Source organism: Macrotis lagotis, chromosome 5, assembly GCF_037893015.1.
Source record: "Macrotis lagotis isolate mMagLag1 chromosome 5, bilby.v1.9.chrom.fasta, whole genome shotgun sequence".
Taxonomy (NCBI): Eukaryota; Metazoa; Chordata; class Mammalia; order Peramelemorphia; family Peramelidae; genus Macrotis; species Macrotis lagotis.
Window position 1 is genome coordinate 93,170,242 of NC_133662.1, and position 19,398 is coordinate 93,189,639.

General features: G+C 35.3%; 1 protein-coding gene across 1 annotated transcript in view; it reads left to right on the forward strand.

The window, feature by feature from the left end:
• Window positions 1-19,398, forward strand: part of FHL5 (four and a half LIM domains 5) — a 63,153-nt gene that overhangs the window by 32,607 nt on the left and 11,148 nt on the right. The window contains exons 3-6 of the mRNA XM_074187193.1: window positions 1,951-2,122; window positions 4,451-4,625; window positions 6,466-6,635; window positions 13,489-13,675. Of these exons, the coding sequence (XP_074043294.1) occupies window positions 1,964-2,122; window positions 4,451-4,625; window positions 6,466-6,635; window positions 13,489-13,675 (691 nt within the window). The 5' untranslated portion in view covers window positions 1,951-1,963. The remainder of the gene's footprint in view (window positions 1-1,950; window positions 2,123-4,450; window positions 4,626-6,465; window positions 6,636-13,488; window positions 13,676-19,398) is intronic.

A 19,398-nucleotide genomic window follows, 5' to 3' on the forward strand; every position in this document is an offset into this window, starting at 1 on the left:
TACATTATTGATGTTTGTGTATCTCATCTCTTTTACTTCTGGAAATATTGTATGATAACATCTCCTCAGTAATAGAAGAAGCTTCCAGGTCTTGTGTCATACTAAATATAATTCCTTTGACTTGAAGTGCTTCATCTTGGTTCCATGGTAATTATTCTTTAATATGGGAGTTCTGTATTTTGAATATGACTTTCCTAAGAAATTCCTTTTGGGAGTTTCTTTCAGAAAGTGTGATTTATAGTTTCTTTTTATCTTAATTTTGCCTTCTGACCTCCTAGTTCTAATAGATCTGGGCAGTTTAAAGTTATAATTTATTGATATATAATAACCATGGTTTTCTAGGAGTCCAGTGATTCTTAAATTATCTTTGACTTGTTTCCCAAGTCATCTTACTTTTTAATTCTATTTATCAGTCTTTGATATTGTTCTAATATTACTTGTCTTTGGTCTAGTGTTCAGTGAATCCAGTTCCTGGGTAAGGTTTACCACTTTCTCTTCTGAACAATGTATTAACCTTTCAATTCTTTCCTGTCTCATCATTATATGCATTCAGAACCTCATTGTATTTTATCTTGTAGTATTTTCATTCTCGTTGCAAAAGACGTTTGATAAAGTGAATAGAGTGGAAGATTTTGGTGTCAGAAATATCTTGATTCAAATACCCTTCCTGTGACACATTCTTATAATGTAAGTCTAACAAAGTCACAACCTTAGGAAATTTCTAAGTTTTATATAATCGTAGACTCTAGGTTTAGTGGAATTCTCTCTCCACCCCCCACACTGCTTTCCCTACTCACCTACCTAATGAAATCATAAGTCTTTCAAAAATTCAGATATATATATATATATATATATATATATATATATATATATTTATGTATATACATTATTTTAGGAAAGTGTCCCCAAGAGAAGAAGTAGGAGGGGAATACTTTATATTTAAGATAAGGATGCCTGTCTTACAAATCTGAATGAGTAATTTAGGCTCCTTAAAACTGGTTTATAAAATAAGGATAATAGATGCACTGCATGATTCCCAGGGTTTCCAAAAGGAACTAATAGAAAAATATACACAAATGCTTTATATCACAGTAAAGTCAAATTATATCAGCAACTATAATATATTCCTTGTAATAGTACTATACTTAACTCTTGTGTCCCATAATAAGTAATGTGAAAATAGGGATGCTAAAGTTAAGAGATAAAGAGGCTGATTTTCTCTGAATCAGTCCCTTACAGGCTTGGATGAGTCTTGGATGAGTTACTTAATCTTTCTGACTGTCAGTGCTTCATATATAAAATAAAGGTGTTATGGATTATAGATGCACCTCTAAGATTCCTTAAGTTCTAAATCTATGATCTTATAACCAGGACAGCATTGGGCTATGAGTATAGATGCATTCATTTGTGAGTTTAGGCACATTCATTTATGAATTGAATAAATGAAGTTGAAAATGATTGTGTATATGAATTATTTCATTTTAAGTTGGAAAAGCAGAGAACTACTAGCATTCCTATAGAATTCAACCCCTGAACTTTCCCACAAGTGATAACATAGTCAGGGAAATGTTAACAGATTATAGTTATTCCCTTGTGGTCACAATTCCTCATTTCAACATAAATAGAACACTCCACTGATTGTTGGAGCTTTTGTGCATGGTAAGTACAAGACCTCTGTCATCATTTGGCTACTGACTTGATCCATTTTGTCAACTGCTCTTAGGAAATAAAATATGTAGCCAGGATACATAAACTATCTTTAGTCCATCTGAAGTGCTACCATGGCTATATGTCTTTTTTTAATCTGGCTTCATTCCTTTAGGAAATATGCTGAGTTGAAGTGACTTTGAAAATTCCTAACTTTCATTATGACAAAAGTCTCCTTCCTTTCTATGAAAGGTTAAAAAAATGCATTGATATTCACTGCATTTTTCATTTCTTCTTGAACAGAATCAACTCCAAAATGACAAGTAATCAAGTTGAGTGTCAAAACTGCAAGGGTCTACTTTATGGAAAAAAGTATGCATTAAAGGAAAATGAACCTTATTGTCTCCCATGTTATAACAAGCTCTTTGCTAACACCTGTGCAGAATGCAAACAGATTATTGAGTGTGATTCAAAGGTGAGTCTTTGTCTTCTCCACTGGGGTCTTTTCCTAGGAAGGTAGGAATACCTACAAATGGTTGTCAGAAACTAATTAAATTAAATCTTTTATATTTTTTATTTCCTCTAAAGATCAGAGGGAGTTTAAAATCATTATGACCAAGAGTGACCACTGAACACATAACATCACTGACTTTCTAAATAACTTCCTTTGCAAATGTCAAACATTAAATTTTACTAGATTCAAATACAAACTCCTTTGTCTAGTATTTAAGTCCCTTTCAACCTCATTTTAACAAATTATCTTCATGCACTCTATGGTCCAGGCATCTTACTGGCCTTCTGGCTATTCCTGACAGGTTGCATTCCATATCCTTCAAGTTTTTCCTCATGTAATACTTAATTTTCTTCAAAGATTAACCCAGATCCCACCTCCTACATGAAGCTTTTCGTAATACTCCCAGATACCAAAACCTCCCTCCCCAACTACCTCATATCTATTTTGAATGTAATTATATGTATATGCAAATAAATATATGCATATTCAAATATAGATATATAGATGTAGAGAAGCGTGGTTCAGTGGATAGTTAGCTTAGAAGCAAGGAAAATCTTGGTTTAGGTCCTACCTCTGACACACACTGGCTAGACACTGGGCAAAACACTTAGCTTCTCAACTCTGAGCAATTCTCAAAGACTTTTAAGTTCCAGAGAAGGTGCTGGCCTGAATTATGTAGGGAATTTTCTTAACCTGGAAGAGATAAATCATGGGCCCAGTCCCTATCCTTATACCTATATGTATCCCTCTGGGCAGGGACTTTTAAATTTTGGTCTTCATATACCTAGAACCCAGCAGAGCTGGCTTTTGTTGTAAGTCCTTAAGACTATAAAAGGATTAAAATGACATCTTGAGGTCAAGGTCAATGTACAGGGTATCTGGCTGCAGCTGATCATATCAATATGAGCTAGGAAGCTTCTCCCACAGCTTGGCCCTAGGGGGGTGGTATCACTGAGAAGAGCAAGGAAAGATTAGTTCAAGATTATTAATTTTTAAAATGTACAATCAATAATAGTATTTGAGAGTGAATAAACAATTTGTAGGACTGTTTGAGAGTAGTTCTTACCAATCAAGAAGAAATGGTACAATTTATAGATTTTTAAAAAGAATTTTCCTTTACATTGTTTAACTATATTTTTCACAGAAAATGAATTATTGGAATAGAGATAACAAAGCTTAGGGCAAGGAGTTAGGAAGAAATAGGTTCAAATCTCATCCAAAAACAGTTATGTCTAAAAGTGGAATGTGCTAACTTGGGAAATGATGGATTTCCTCAATTAGAAATCTTCAAAGAAAGGCTACATGATAACTAGTCAAGTATGTTGCAATGGGAATTTGAGGGTGGTGGTATAGGCTAGACTGAGACTTCTGAGGTCTCATCCAACTCTACAAATCGTGTGTGTGTGTGTGTGTGTGTGTGTGTGTGTGTGTGTGTGATCTCAGAATTTACCTACCAAATCATGAATGGGTTTTAATTCACATCACAGAGACAATTCTCATACTGGGAATTCCCTCTCTGCTGAAATCCTAGCTCCTTTGTTTTCATTTGAATAGTAATGGTATAATATTTCCTTTGTGGTTCTTAGTGTTCTGGTCCTAAAGGTCGACTTTTAATCATGGCATCCATAATGGCTCAACTTGCAGCATCAGTTAACCTGTTGACAACATTAAAAGGGCAAGGCACAGACCAGAAGAGGTACCAATACCACCCCCTTTAGAACTTGCTCCAATTTTCAATGAAAAAAATCTTTCAAGTCATAGAGGCAGGATGATGATGATGATGATGATGGTGATGATGATGATGATGACAACTAGCATTTACATAGCATTTTAAGGTTTGCAAAACCACTTTACTCATTTGATCCATACAACATGGGTACCCATTTTATAGATGAAAGAGACATAGAAAGATTAAGTGACTTGCCCAGGTTTACAGAGCTAGTGTTTGATGTAGGATTTGAATTCAGGTTTTCCTGAGACCCAAGTCTTGTGTTCTATCCACCATGCAATCTAACTACATAGTATTATTAGTGAATGTGAAAGACAAGCAAAGCTTTCAGATTATTCTGCTTCAGTCTTTTGGTGATCCACCAAGAAGACCCCAGGCTTTGGCCCTTAATAAGCTCATAGATTTCTTCTCCCTATAAATAACAGAATCACTGGCAACTTTCCCTCAAACAACCAGCACAACCTACTGGTACCAGGGTCTGGGGAGTATTTAGTTTTGTCTTATAAAAAGACCTATTTGTAGCAAATGCTCTTAATTAACATTTATTTACTGTCTCAAAGGATCTGTCCTACAAAGGCCTACATTGGCATCAAGACTGCTTCAAGTGTGCCAAGTGTAAAAGCTCTTTGGTGGAAAAGCCTTTCGCTGCCAAGGATGAAATCATACTGTGTACTGAGTGTTATTCTAATGAGTATTCCTCCAAGTGCTTCCATTGTAAGAAGAACATTATGCCTGGTAAGATAACAAGAATTCTTCAGTCACTAAATAAAAGTGTCATATTGCAGTTTTTAATTAAATGAAGGCATTTGAATAGAATAGCAGCTGAAAAAGAATTATTCTTTAGTTTTGAGTGATTCATCTTTCCAAAGTTCGTCTTGTGTTGCTTCTTTATTTTAAAACAAAGCCAAAAAGAACCTGTAAACCATTCTCTTCTCCTGGTACATAAATAAACTATATTACCATGTGTTTCTCTCTTAAAATCAATTTTTATGATCAGTGTAAGAATTCAAAAAGCACTATTAAGATAAATGTGAAGTCCCTCTAGTAACTAATCATATGCCAAGTTATTCCAGGGTATGAGCAAATAGGATTAGGAAAATAGTGGTTTAAATAGTTTCATTTTGCTCATCTCCAGTTTCTTGGGGCAAACTTTTGGGATTTCATGTACCATTCATTTCTATAAGGTTAAAAAGCAAGTGTCAATAGAGTTATAGTTTAATTTCTACTCTGATTGACATACTTCTTATTTTCCTAGTAATCTTCTTTAGATTACAGAAGTCTTCACTTGAAGAGGGCAAGAGTATGTTTTGTTCTTGGAAAAAAAACTGGTTTGGGGGCACATCAATGTTCCAATCAGTTCTATAATATGCCTCTGAGGCTGACACCATGAATATTTTGTGGGAGGTCGGAATACTTATCTCAAAAAGATGGGTTTGGATTCTGATCAACCTTAGCTTCTCTTTTATAAGTAGCATAGATCTTATGATTCACAAATTTATCTAAACTACATGAAAAACTATTCATGCACTCCATCAATATCACTTTCTTAAGGGTAATGTTTCCAAGTTGGTGGTATGTACAATGCCAAGAGTGTCTTCAAGAAAGGCATTCTATTATTTATTAGTGGTTGACAACTAAAATTTTTTTAAGTTTGAAATCATATCTTGTTTTTTTATTTTTTAAAGATTTTATCTGAGTTTTGAATTTTAACAATTTTTCTCCCAATCTTACTCCCCACACACACACATGGAAAGCAATCTGTCAGTCTTTATTTTGTTTCCATGTTGTACATTGATCCAGATTGAGTGTGATGAGAGAGAAATCACATCCTTAAGGTAGAAACAAAAAGTATAAGAGATAACAAGATCAGACAATAAGATATCTGTTTTTTTCTAAATTAAAGAGAATACTCCTTGAAATTTGTTCAAACTCAACTGCTCTTTATCAGAATACCGATGGTATTCTCCATTGCAGACAGCCTCAAAATTGTCCCTGATTGTTGCACTGATGGAACGAGCAAATCCATCAAGGTTGAACATCATCCCCATGTTGCTGATAGGGTGTACAGTGTTTTTCTGGTTCTGCTCATCTCACTCAGCATCAGTTCATGCAAATCCCTCCAGGCTCCCCTGAATTCCCATCCCTCCTGGTTTTTAACAGAACAATAGTGTTCTATGACATACATATACCACAGTTTGCTAAGCCTTTCCCCAACTGAAGGACATTTACTTGATTTCCAATTCTTTGCCACCACAAACAGGGATGCTATGACTATTTTTGTACAAGTGATGTTTTTACCCTTTTTTCATCATCTCTTCAGACCCAGTAGTGGTATTGCTGGATCAAAGGGTATGCTCATTTTTGTTGCCCTTTGGGCATAGACAACTAAATATTTTCAAGAAGTAAACAGTGCCAATTTAAATAAACCACCATCCTTCCTCTCAGTCTAATCCTTTGTAACATTAAAAAAACCCTCTCTAAACAGGTTGACATATTACTGGATAAGATGGTACAAAAAAAGATATACTTTAAAGCATTCTTAGAAGATTCTGATTTTTATTTTTATATTTTACAGGCTCTCGCAAAATGGAATTTGAAGGAAAGGAATTTCATGAAACCTGTTTTGTTTGCCAGTCTTGTGAAAAACCTATAGGAACAGACCCTTTCATCACCAAAGACAATAAACACTACTGTGTGCCCTGTTTTGAAAAGGATTTTTCTCCCCGTTGCAAAGCTTGCCAAAAGGTAATTCTCTTAAAATTTTTGGAAAACGTGGAATCTTGTAAGCTTATAGATTTTATATTTGTACATGTACATGGACACAGATGAGGTCACTGACTCCTTTTGATAAGGATATCATACTTGTACTTTGTTATTTCATCTTAGAAATTCAAACCTTTGCAGAACAATGTGCTCAGCCTCCCAAATCACTTTATGACTTTGAGATTCAGTTCAATTGACTACTGTGAAACATGAATTAGCAGGTAGCCAAAAGTGTTTTGAATATAAAACAGCTCTTAGAAAACAAATTTTGGTATATTGAGTGTATCTGTTTCAGAGAAATATTACTTTGGCTCAGAAAGTGTTGGGATAAGCCAATTTAAACAGGATGCTTGACTCCTCACATTATCATCTGGGAATGCTAATAACTCCTTGGTCTAAAGCTTTTGTATTTCTAAGTTGTTTGTCACTATTTGGCCCCAGGGAATTAACATTTTATTACAAAAACTTTAGTCTTAACTTCAGGAAAGAAGAAACTGTGCTTTTGTGTCCTGGGTACAGAACCCCAAAGTTTGTCTGACTAATAGTAGTCTCTTGAGTTCTTGCTCCAAAAAAAAGTCATTTGGGGAAGCATGAACTTCCCTCAACTCCATTTTTTTCTCCTCCAAATTTTTGTGTGAAAAAAAAAATTCTACGGTTTCATTCTATTCAAGACCAAATCATAGTGCTTTAATCTCCTTTCAACCTGTGACTTTATTTGTAGATAAAATAATACAAACCATAGAAGAGCAGGGGATAGCAACACGCTGGTTTTTAAAGTAATAATTCTCAAACTTTTAATGTAATAGTACAGAAATCTTTTTGGACTCCTCTACTATACCACTATACCTGCTTCTCTCTCTCTCTCTCTCTCTCTCTCTCTCTCTCTCTCTCTCTCTCTCTCTCTCTCTCTCTCTGTCTGTCTCTCCCCCCCCACCCATGTCTACATTTCTAAATGTAGTGGCCCAGATCTGTGATTTCCAAGTGAAGAAATTTCCTCTATCAATGAGTATCTGGAAAGTTCTGAAACTTAAAAGTCTTAGAGAACTGCCTGAGCCACTAAGAACAATGGGGCATCCAGTCCATGCCTTTTGGATATCATTCTTGGAGACTTCCATGACTTATGAGTTTTACAAAGCTAGAAAAGGTTGGAACATGAAGTTGAATTCATGTGATCCCAATTCCAAAGTATCTACTCATTATGTTTTCTATCCATTATGTACCATTCTATAAGCAAATTTATGTATATAATATATAAACACAAACTACTGCTGGAATAATAATATGCATATGCCCATATATGTACATATACATATATGTGTGTATGTAAATGTATCAATTGATCGATTGGTTGGTATTCATTGTTGAAGTAAAATAACTTCACTATGTTAGAGACAAGTTACATTGTGTTCTGACTGTGGCTGCTCAGACCAATGTGAGCTAGGCATAGACAGGCCAGGCACAAATATCCATGTGAACACATTAGGTGGTTAGTCTAAACTTGTATATCTGAAATTTCCTATAAACTATGTCAATTCTACTTTGCTCATGGAGCACATCACCTCCTTGATGAAGACACATAGTCTTGTGCCAGTGTCTGCCATGCTGAACAATCAATTCCAAAGTTCTTGAGAGCTTAAGATTACTTTATTACTTTTTCTGATTCTCCCATGAGCTCTTGCCTTGTCTGAGTTCTCCATTAAATAGCCTTTTCAGCAAGTATACATTTAGCATTTGAAAACCGTGGTCAGGGACAGCTAGGTGGCACAGTGGATAGAACACCAGCCCTGAAGTCAGGAGTACTTGGGTTCAAATCCGTCTCAGACACTTAATAATTATCTAGCTCTGTATGGCCTTGGGCAAGCCACTTAACCCCATTTGCCTTGCAAAAACCTAAAAAAAAATAATTAAAAAAAAGAAAGCCATGGTCAGCTCTTGGTAGTAGTAATGGAATGTTAGGCAGTTTAGTTTAAGACAGGACCTGAGAGTATGGTATCTTATTCTGCCAGATGATCTTCAGAATCTTCCTAAGACAATTTAAATGGAAGCAATTCAGTTCCTTGTCTTGGAGATGGTAGACTGGGCATACAATAATGAGGCCAGCACAGTGTTTCTGTAGACTATCTTTTTGGTAGTCAGTCTAATACCTCTTCTCTCCCACACTTTCTTTTGAGTCTCCCAAATACTGGGCTAGCTCTGGCAATATGTGTGTGTCAACTTCATTGTCAATGTGTACCTCCCTGGAAAGTATACTACCAAAGGAAGTGAATTTATCCACAGTATTCAAAACTTATCTATTTGCTGTAATTAATCCAATGGTAACACATAGGAATGGTGTGGGGCTGGCTGATGGAACACATATTTTCTTAATAGTGTTAGACCAAAATTTGTACAAGCAACAGAGAATTGATGCATATTTTGCTACATCTCAGCTTCAGAGGCAACATTGTGTGCACAATCATCTGCAAACAGAAAATCATGCACCAACATTCCTTCCATTTTAGTCTTGACTTGCAACCTCAACCTTTTCAAGTTGGAGAATCTGTCACCAGTGCTGCATCTGACCTTGATGCATTTTTCATTCTCAGCGAAGGTGTTTAATAATATGACTGAAAATATCATGCTTAAAAGCATGATAACAAGGACACAGTCTTCTTACTGTGTTATGGGAAATCATGAGAGCATTGTTCACTATCCAGAACCTGGGCAAGCACCCCATCATGAAATTGACTTACAATACTGATGAACTTCTCCAGACAACCAAATTTTGACTTGATTTTCCATAAGCACTCACTACCGATGGTATCAAAGACCTTGGCCAGATTTACAAACATTTACAAACATTTACAAACATCTGTTCTGCTCCTGGAATTTTTTTCTGGAGTTGTTTTGTTGGGCAGCAAATACCATATCAACTGTTCCTCAAAATTTTCTGAAGCCACACTGGTTTTGATAGCTGGTCACTTATTAATATCCATTGCCAGCAATGACTAAGAGAGAAAGCCACCTTTGTGATTATCACAAAGTAATCTATCCCCGTTTATAGAGACAGATAATGGAGGCATCTGTGAATTACTGGTAGATAATCTATGCCATGTAACCTTGGAAAATTAGTCAGTTTTGGTATCAGCAATGGAACTGGAAACAAGGACCTAATGACATTCAAAACCTCTTCTTTAGTTGAATGTAATCTAAGGGCAAATTGACTTCTACTTGAGGTAAATGATCAATGGATGATAGTCTGTTAAGAACACTATGTAAGTGTTTGGTCCATCTCTCTAGGATCATGTACTTATTGCCAATCAATGTGACTCTATCACCACTAAGTAGTTGAGATGCTTCAAATGTCTTTCACCCATAAATAGCCTTCAGAGCATCATAAAAGCACTTTGGATTGTTACTATCTCCATAAAACTGAATTTCATCTGCCTTCTTACTGAGTCAAGAATCCTGTATTTCTCTTTAAGTTTCACTTGGACTTTACCTTTGATGGAATTAAATGCTACCTTCTTAGAAATGAACTATCCTGGATATAAAACCTGAGTTCTCATTTTTCATTTAGCAACTTCTGTATTTCCCTATCATTTTCATCAAATCAGTCTTGATGTTTGCAATTTGCAAGTGTTCTGACTCAAATGAGCAAATGTAGTTCTGCATACAAAATATCTTCATGCTGCCCACTTCATTTCTGTTCCACTGTTGTCAACACTTTGTTGACTCAATTTTCCCTCCAAGTTAGTAGCAAAATAGGAATGGTAAAGTGATATAGGTGGTGTTTATTGATTTGTGTGTAAACTGGATTTAAATGAGGCAGATAGCATGAAGTCATCAGTCTAACTCTTTATTCCAAAGTTGTCATGCTCCAGTGACAAGACAGAGTTAAAACAAATGGTGATACTTTGAGATGCAATGGATGACCTTGGCATCTCCAGTGTCTAAGAAAGCTCTCAGTGATCCACATCTCCTGCTATAGCTGCTTTTGGTTATAGGAATAAATTGATCTCATCCACCCATTCCATCAGGAGAAACAAGTTTGAGACCTCTCAGTTAACCTTAAATTTAGCCTATCTACTGAAAGAGTTTACAAATGTGGCTGCTGGGTATACTATAGTTTCTTGGAGCCATAGGTTAGAGGGTGGCTTAGGTGTGGACATCAAAGGTGAAAAGCAACCCTGAAAAGGGTTTGGCAGCCTTTGTACACCTTACATGTGTATACGCACAAACATATACACTTCTTGAGAAGAAAGAATGCTTAATTCTCATTAATCCTATTCCATCAATTAGCATAGTATCAGGCAAATAGTTAGCTTCTACATCTACATCTATCCATTTCTTAATTTCCTCCTCTTATGATTCCTTGTAGCATAGAGGTCATGTAGAGCTCTTGTAAGCTAGGTCAGAAGGACACTAACTCTTACAAGGTCCCCTACCATGCTGGTATGGGGTAGCTTGGTGATGCAGAAAGTAGATAGAGCACCAGACCTGGAGTCAGGAAGATATGAGTTCAAATTCAGCCTCAGACATTTATTTGTTGTATGACCCTAGACAAGTCACTTAACTCTGCTTCAATTTCCTAACTGTCAGTTGATCTGGAGAAGAAAATGGCAAACTATTCTGATATCTTGGGAGGAAAATCCCAAATGTTGTCACAAGAAGTCCAATGTAACTAAAATGACTGAACAGTAATAACATTTTCAAAGGGCTTCAATTAAAATCTCCTAAAACCCATCTCTATCACATTATAGAAGGATGATAAATCTCATCAATCCCCAAACCAGTCCTTCAAATATTGAAGTGTGTAGTTTTCTAGAGCATATGAAAACTGCTTGTGGTGAGATACCAATGAGATTTCCTCAATATGAATGATACAACTGCCATAAATAAAAGGCATCAAGTTCATCAGAATGCATATGGATAAGACTTGAGACTTCCACTGGGCTCCAGTCATACTTTGGGAAGCATGGCCCTGGTTTAGAGAACTGTTTCACTCATTGAGACATGAGAGGTTCCTGATAAAATATACAAACTCAATCATATATGGTTTAAAACTGTTCAGTTCAAGTCAGAGGCATAATTTTATTTCATAGACAAAAGTTCTTAACCGAGGGTTCATTTAAGAAGATTTGTAATTTTGGATGAAAAAAAATTAGATCTTTATTTTTTCCTTCTATTATAAGTGTAGGCATCAAACTTTACTTTGAAAAGGGCTTCATGGGCTTGATCAGCCTGCCAAAATGTTCTTGACAAATACATACAAGAAGGTTAAAAACTTGTGGTCTAAAAGGAAAAAAAATGACGACATTCCTTAGCTAAATGTTCTGTATACTTGAGCCAAGATATAGATAGATTCATGGGAATGATAAAAAAAAATACTAAGCACACAGAACAGTTTGTCTTCATGCTAAAGAGATCATGGGGTAGGGCCCTCTCTGATTAATCAAAGCTAAATATGACCAGGGTGCAAAATGCCTTCATTTTGACAGAGCAAGATGACTTATGGTTATATATAGGACTTTTTTAGGGTAATATTTTTTATTTATTTACATTGGATAAGAAAGAGGGTATACCTTGCCAAGTCCTAGAACCACCACCACCTCCACCCACCCCCAAAAGGCTTTCTTTGGATTTAGAATTCATTTTATCTTTTAAGGCAAGTTGAATATTATATGTATGTGATCAATGTGAACTAAATTTAAAGTATTTTCCAATCAAAGGCCTTGTGTCTTCTAGACCTTAAAAAATTTTTGTTACTGTTATGAGTGTTGACCATGAGCTTTTATTTTGAAAAGTGGAAATTTATATTTTTCTAAAAGTAAAAAAAGTCAATCTTCTCTAATTCCTCACTTAATTACCCACCATCAATTGAATGGAAAAGCTTTATTTAATTTTATTAAAGAAGACACTAGTTCTAAAAGTCACAGGATCAATCTGGACAAAAGCAAACTGAGAAATGAGAAGACAGAAATCCCCCACTTAAGTTTAAATCACTCTACCTTCTTTTAAGGGCCAGAATCCCACCCAATTCATTCTGAATACTAGAGGTTTTCTTCTCCCTAATAAGCAACCTCTGCGGTGTGTGTGTGTGTGTGTGTGTGTGTGTGTGTGTGTGTGTGTGTGTGTGTGTGTCTGGGTCTAAACTGCTAAGAATGCTACTTTTATTCATTTGTCCAATCTTTTAAGCTAGTTATTTTATAGAACAAATCAAAGAAACCTTGAATACTTCTTTGGCTAATAAAAAGCAGCCACACTTTTTTGAAGTGTCTGAAAAATATTTTACATCCCATTTACTTATCCTGAGCAGCTTTTTAAAGTTCTTTTTTTTAAACCAGAGAAAAATCTAAACATTCTCAGTTTGATATCTTTATTCTAAAAGATAATAGAAAATCAATCTCATAACAAACTTATAACAGAATTCATAAACATGGAAAAATTAATCCTTTCAACAACCTTGTGAGGACTCTCATTATATAGATTAGGAAAGTGAGTTTGAAAAAAGGTTTACTAAGATGCTTATGTGACATAGCTAGTATATATGTGACATAGTATGAAATGTCTAGCTTTCTTTTATCCAAATCCAACACTTTATCCACTAAACCATCCACTGCCTGAATCAGGCTGAATTGGGACAGAAAGAGCAAGAGAATAAGCACACGCACACACACACACACACACACACACACACACACACACACATGTATATGTTTATATATATATGTATATATATATATATACATATATATATATATATAATGACTCCTTTATCCATAGCAACAAATAGCAAAATAATCCTAATCCAACAGGGGCTCACTGGTTCATCTGCTCTGTTTTCCTAAATTAGCCGATTACTTCTGGAGGAATTACATTCCATGACCAACCCTGGCACAAAGATTGCTTTCTGTGTACTGGCTGCAAGAAAGAGCTGTTTGGAGAAAGTTTTGTTTCCAAAGATGATGATCCATATTGCCAACAATGCTTTGCCAAGCTTTCTGGCCAGAAGTGTGATGGCTGCACCAAACCCATCACTGGTAAGTTTCCCCAGATTTTTATGTGGTCCTTTCATAGGCAGGCTATGATTTCATTTTAGTGAGATGTATGCAAAAGAAAAAGTTGAGCTCAGCTTATTTTTACAACAGAAAAGTATAATAATATTCAACATGAAGCACTTCAGTTTGGCCTTTAAATAAGTATTTACTGAGCACAGCAAAATACACAGGAAAAATATATAGTCCTTCCCTACAAGGAACTTTTTAGACTAGCTGGGAAAAAATGATCAGAAGAATATATGCTTTATATGGGCAGGGATCATTTCACTTTTATCTTTTTCTTCCCAGGAGCTAACACAGTATTTTGCCAATTATTAGTTGCCATATTGAAATGAATGGCAGTTAAGAAGTCATCAGTCAAGAAGCATTTAATTATTAAACACTAATTATTATGTGCCAGGGAAGGGAATAAGCATTTTTATAGAATCTATGTACTAAGTACCTTTTCTTTTCTTTTCTTTTTTCTTTTTTCTTTTCTTTTCTTTTCTTTTCTTTTTTTTTTTTTTACAAATATCTCATTTGATCCTCACAAGAAAACTCCAAGGTAGGTGCTCTTATTGTCATCATTTTACATTTGAGGAAACTGAGATTAACTGAGATTAAATAACTTGTCCAGGGTTATATGAGTTAAGATTTGAACTCAGGTCTTCTAGACCCCAGTGCTGTATCTACTGTACCACTAGCTAGCTCAATGTTTGGTATTGTGCTAAGTCCTCAGGATACAAGAAAGGGTAAAAATGGGTGTGAACTTTCATAAATGAGATGGGATTTGGCTTAGATTCTAAGGTATCCTAGGTCTCAAACTGGAAGGTTTCTCAGAAGTCACCTCATTTTATAGATAAGGAAACTGAAGTCCAGAAAGGTTACTTGCCTAAGGTCACACAGTTAAGTATCAATAGCAAAATTTGAGCCCAAACATTCTGATTCCAGAGCTGGATGCTTTCCACTCTGCCATATTACCATTCAAGAATTCCTTTAGAATACCTTGCTCAGCTAAAATGTTCCTCCTACAAGAGATTTAACCCACTTCCCTTGTTTGATAAGGCTTTGTAAACTAGAAATTGCTTTTGGTTTTACTTAGTTTGTATTTGGTATTCATTTATTTGTGTATTCATTTATTTGTGTATAAAAGTTTTTTTTTCCAATATAACAAGCTGGAAATACTTCTTTCTTTGCCTTTGTATCTCAGCAGTTAATACAGTGTCTGATACTTAAACAATCCTTCTAGAATGAATGGATGGATGGATGGAAGGATGAATGGATTGAGCAAAATTTGGAAGGCCCAAGAAAAGGCAGTCTTTATAAATGAGCATTTTAAATAATTGTCTACTAGGTCTCTGTGACCTTCATAAGGCAAAGGTTTAATTAAATGCAAGTATTGATATGAATAACCCAACATGGTAATCATGTGGGTCGAACAAGCCAAACATTCATTAATCAGAATTTGAAATCCTGCTAACAAGAATGGCATTCTATTTTCTCTCGTTTCACTTTAAATGAGTTTTAATTAAGAACTAGCCAGAAATCCACAAGATAGTCTTCTCACTAAAGGAACAAAAAGTCTTTAAAATTATCTTAAAATAGCATAAATGGTAAATTGGTCCATGGTAAATCGATTTCCATGAATAAAATAAACATTACCTTTCCCTCAGAGACCCAACTGAAATGTTAATCATAGACCAGGAAAACTACAGCTTGCAAGACACCTGCTCAGGTACACACAAAGTAGCAGCTAATCTTGGAAGCAATTTATAGACACATTTAGCAGTGTGGCAGAACCATATTTCTAATCCCTTTTCCCTTACTAAGCAGGCTCCTGGAGCCTACTGCAGTTTCCAAGATTAATATTTGTATATTATACTCAATTTTATTCATTTTGCTTTGATGACATATGATTTAAAAATCACAATCCCCACACCTCCCTTTTCTTCCACCTCCAATCTCAAGGGCATTAGGAAATACCAAGCAGACATTCCACCATCTCTCCCCCACCCCCACCCACCAAGAGAAAGGAAAGATCATTGTTATGTAACTTGTCTGGGGTTGTTTCTTCATCTAAATGACAAATAAAGCTGCAGATCAGCTAGATTCTTAGATCTTTTCTAGAACTAACACTAGGAACCCATGATTCAACTGCACCATCCTTTCTTGGACTGTAAAAGGGAGGGAGAAGGCTACCTTTACATACATGTATAAATCATCCTAGGCCTCCCATTAGCAGCCTAATACTCAGCATCAAACCTTACTGGAAGACACTGAAAGAGGGGGAAAGCCTGCAAGAAGTCATGACTAAAAATCTTTCAAGGGATGCTAGATAAGCCTCTCCCTACAACTTTCCACCAGAGGGATCCTTCTTAACCATTTGACTTAGTGTTACCTTGAAGGTTTTGGAGGTTCTTTTGGAGGAGGCAAGGATAGCAACTGTTAGTGTCTTCTAACTATAAAAGGAAGGCTCACTTGCATTGCTTGTAAAATTTCAAAAATAGTCAGTTACTTGAAATCCAAAAACCTAAATAGAAGTGTCGAATGGGTGCCAAGATAAGTATTTTTTAAAAAATTCTAAGCCTTAGTATGGTTTAACAATCTTTAGACATCTGGGTAAAGAAAAAAAATCAGTCAAATGTTTTCCAGCTATTTCTAAATATACTGATGTTTGAAATGAGGAAAATAAAATATCAGCTATTTGACTCTTTTCCCATCTGAATCTGCACAGGTTACACCAAGGCAACCCTGGAGAGCCACATTATAAACATCATTAACCAAAATGACTGGGCACCTGTATAGAACCCATTGGTTCTATCATATATTAACATTCTAATTCAGAAAATAGATCCTTGGGGGCAGCTAGGTGGCAAAGTGGATAGAGCACTGGCCTTGGAGTCAGGAGTACCAGAGTTCAAATCCAGCCTCAGACACTTAATAATTACCCAGCTCTGTGGCCTTGGGCAAGCCACTTAACCCCATTGCCTTGGGAAAAAATAAGAAAATAGATCCTTAAGAGAATCTCAAGTTGTACATAAAAGGAGCATGTGTGAATTGAGATCCAAAGTATGATATTCGATCATCATCTGTCTTGAATTGTTTGAATTATATAAACAAACCCCAAGTTAGTGGAACAAATGATCTGGGTATATGTAGAAGCTTATATTAAATAATACAATTCATATAGTAAACCAGTCATCTTTGCAAATCCCTTTTAAAAAGTAATTATAATTAGATTCATATACTCACATGCAGATTTTTGGACAAGCATATTCATATATGTATTATGTTAAAACATAAATAATTTCCCTCAATTATTGGCAAAATCTGTTTCCAACTGCCAAACTTATGGCTACTGAAAAAATATTATGCAAAATAATTACTTGGAATCCAAAAAACCTAACTGTATATTTATATTCTTCACTCAACTTTTACGATAAATGGGGGTAGGGGAGAAGAAGAAAACTCTGTGTGTGTGTATGTGTGTGTGTGTGTGTGTGTGTGTGTGTCTGTCTGTCTGTCTATCTGTCTGTCTGTCTGTCTGCCTGTCTGTCTGTCTGTCTGTCTACTTACCCAGGATCCTATATTTGATAAGAGTCTAAAATGGAATTTCCACCCAGGTCTTCAACTTCAACATGCTACCTACTTCATGATATTGTACCATATTGTTTTAACCAAGAGCTTAATTTTTTTAACGTTTGGAGAGAGGAGACAGGAAAGGAGAGGAACAAAACTTGTGTGAGTTTTGTATGAGCTCTCTAATATTAGAGACCTCATACAAATCCATCAATTTTCTCAGTCAGATTATTTGTCACAGAAAACAATGATTGTGAAGAAGTTTAGGGAGCAATTGCCCTCTCCCAATTGTAAGAGTCTTAAAGAGCTATCTTTAAGGCACTGAGAAGGTTTAAGTGATTTTACCAAAGTCACACTGCCAATACTATATGGGTGTGTACACAATAGATCTTGAACTGAGACTTTCCTAATTTGGATAGGCCATTAAACCACTAGGCCTCACTGCTTCACTGCCAGGCAGGGTGATCTTTGGCATTTTAAAAAAACAACTTTCAAAATTTATCATTGTCAAAAAGGATTCAGTACAAGCCCTACATCTTTTATATTTACATTTCTATAAAATAAGAAACCATCTTCATGTTGTTGGAGCCCAAAATCTGATCTAGCTTCTACACCAAATGTTAAATCATATTCATTTTAACTTTAGTATTAAGAATATTTGACTATATTCTTATTTTTTAAATTTGTCATCCATGCAATATGTGTGTGTGTGTGTGTGTGTGTGTGTGTGTGTGTGTGTGTGTGTGTTTATCTGTTTGTGGCAAAGAAGAATGTATGTATACTTAAATATATACATATTCGATAAAGCAGACCAAATGTATAATTCAGTTTATGTAATATATGCATAATATATGTATTCTGTTTTGCCTTATATTGAAATCAGCATTCTACTTGTCCTTAGCAAATTCAGGTAATAAATTCTCAACATCACACACACCCTGTAGTTCATATCTTGCCACCTTCTAGATTAATTCATTTTATATCTAGTGAAACTCATGGGAAAGGTCTTTAAATGTGAACCCAAGATCAGTGCCACTTGTTGATTGCTATCTGATGCTTCCTGGTAGATTATGCAACATTCTCTATTCCATGAACTTGAAAAAATGGAAACTCCAAAACCTAGGAATATTTCAGCTTTAAGGAGTCTGAAGTTGTTGCACCTCTTTTTGTTTAGATAAGTTAACAAATTGTTTGAGCTGACCAAGAATTAAGAAAACTATAAGATCATACAGTGGAGTTTTAAAGATAATCTGAAAGTTCTAATAACTTTGCCCTTAAAAGTTATTCTGAAAGTTCTACTACCTTTGCACTTAGCCTTCTATAATTCCCTTACCAAGTTTAGCATCACCTTTTCCTAGAGGGGAGCACCATCTTATATATTAAGAATAAATAGGCACAATAAAGTGAGGAAATAGATTCATCCCTAAGCTTGGATAAGGCTTGAAGTCAAGAACTCATCTTTGTGAGTTCAAATCTGCCCTCAGAAATTTGTTGGCTGTATTACCCTGGGCAAGTCACTTTAACCCTTTTGCCTCAGTATTCTCATCAGTAAAATGAGTTAGAGAAAGAAATGACAAACCACTCCTGTGTTATTGGAAATAAAAAACTGAACCAATAACAAAGTTTCCAACAACAAAGTTTGCTTGTTCAAATGAGGATACTGAAAGTCTTATCAGTACTTATGTCTATAACAATCATAGGCTGATTGTTAAATGGATTGTCCACCAATCATTGAGTTCCTTTTTCAAATCATTAAAACAATTGAAACTTGATGGAACTAGAGAATTCTTTAGATCATCAGGAGGATTCAAGAACAACCATCCTCACATGGTTAAGTATCTACATCAACTAAAAAGTACCTTAAAAACAGATTGCAGGAAAAATCTTATCTAATCCTAATTTTCCTCTAAATATTCAATAAAGAGAAAGACAAGGAAGCTTATGTTACAACTTCAGGAATTTTACGGTCAATATATCTTACTAAAGCAAAAGAAAGCAAAATTATTTAGTTATAAAATATAATTGCTTGGATAAAGAAGTCATTTTGAAAACCTTAAGAAGTTTGAACTATTATGGTACTATGAAGAATTCTGAGTCATATAGACAATATTTATCCTCGAAAGTAGAAACTCATGAAAAAGTGATTT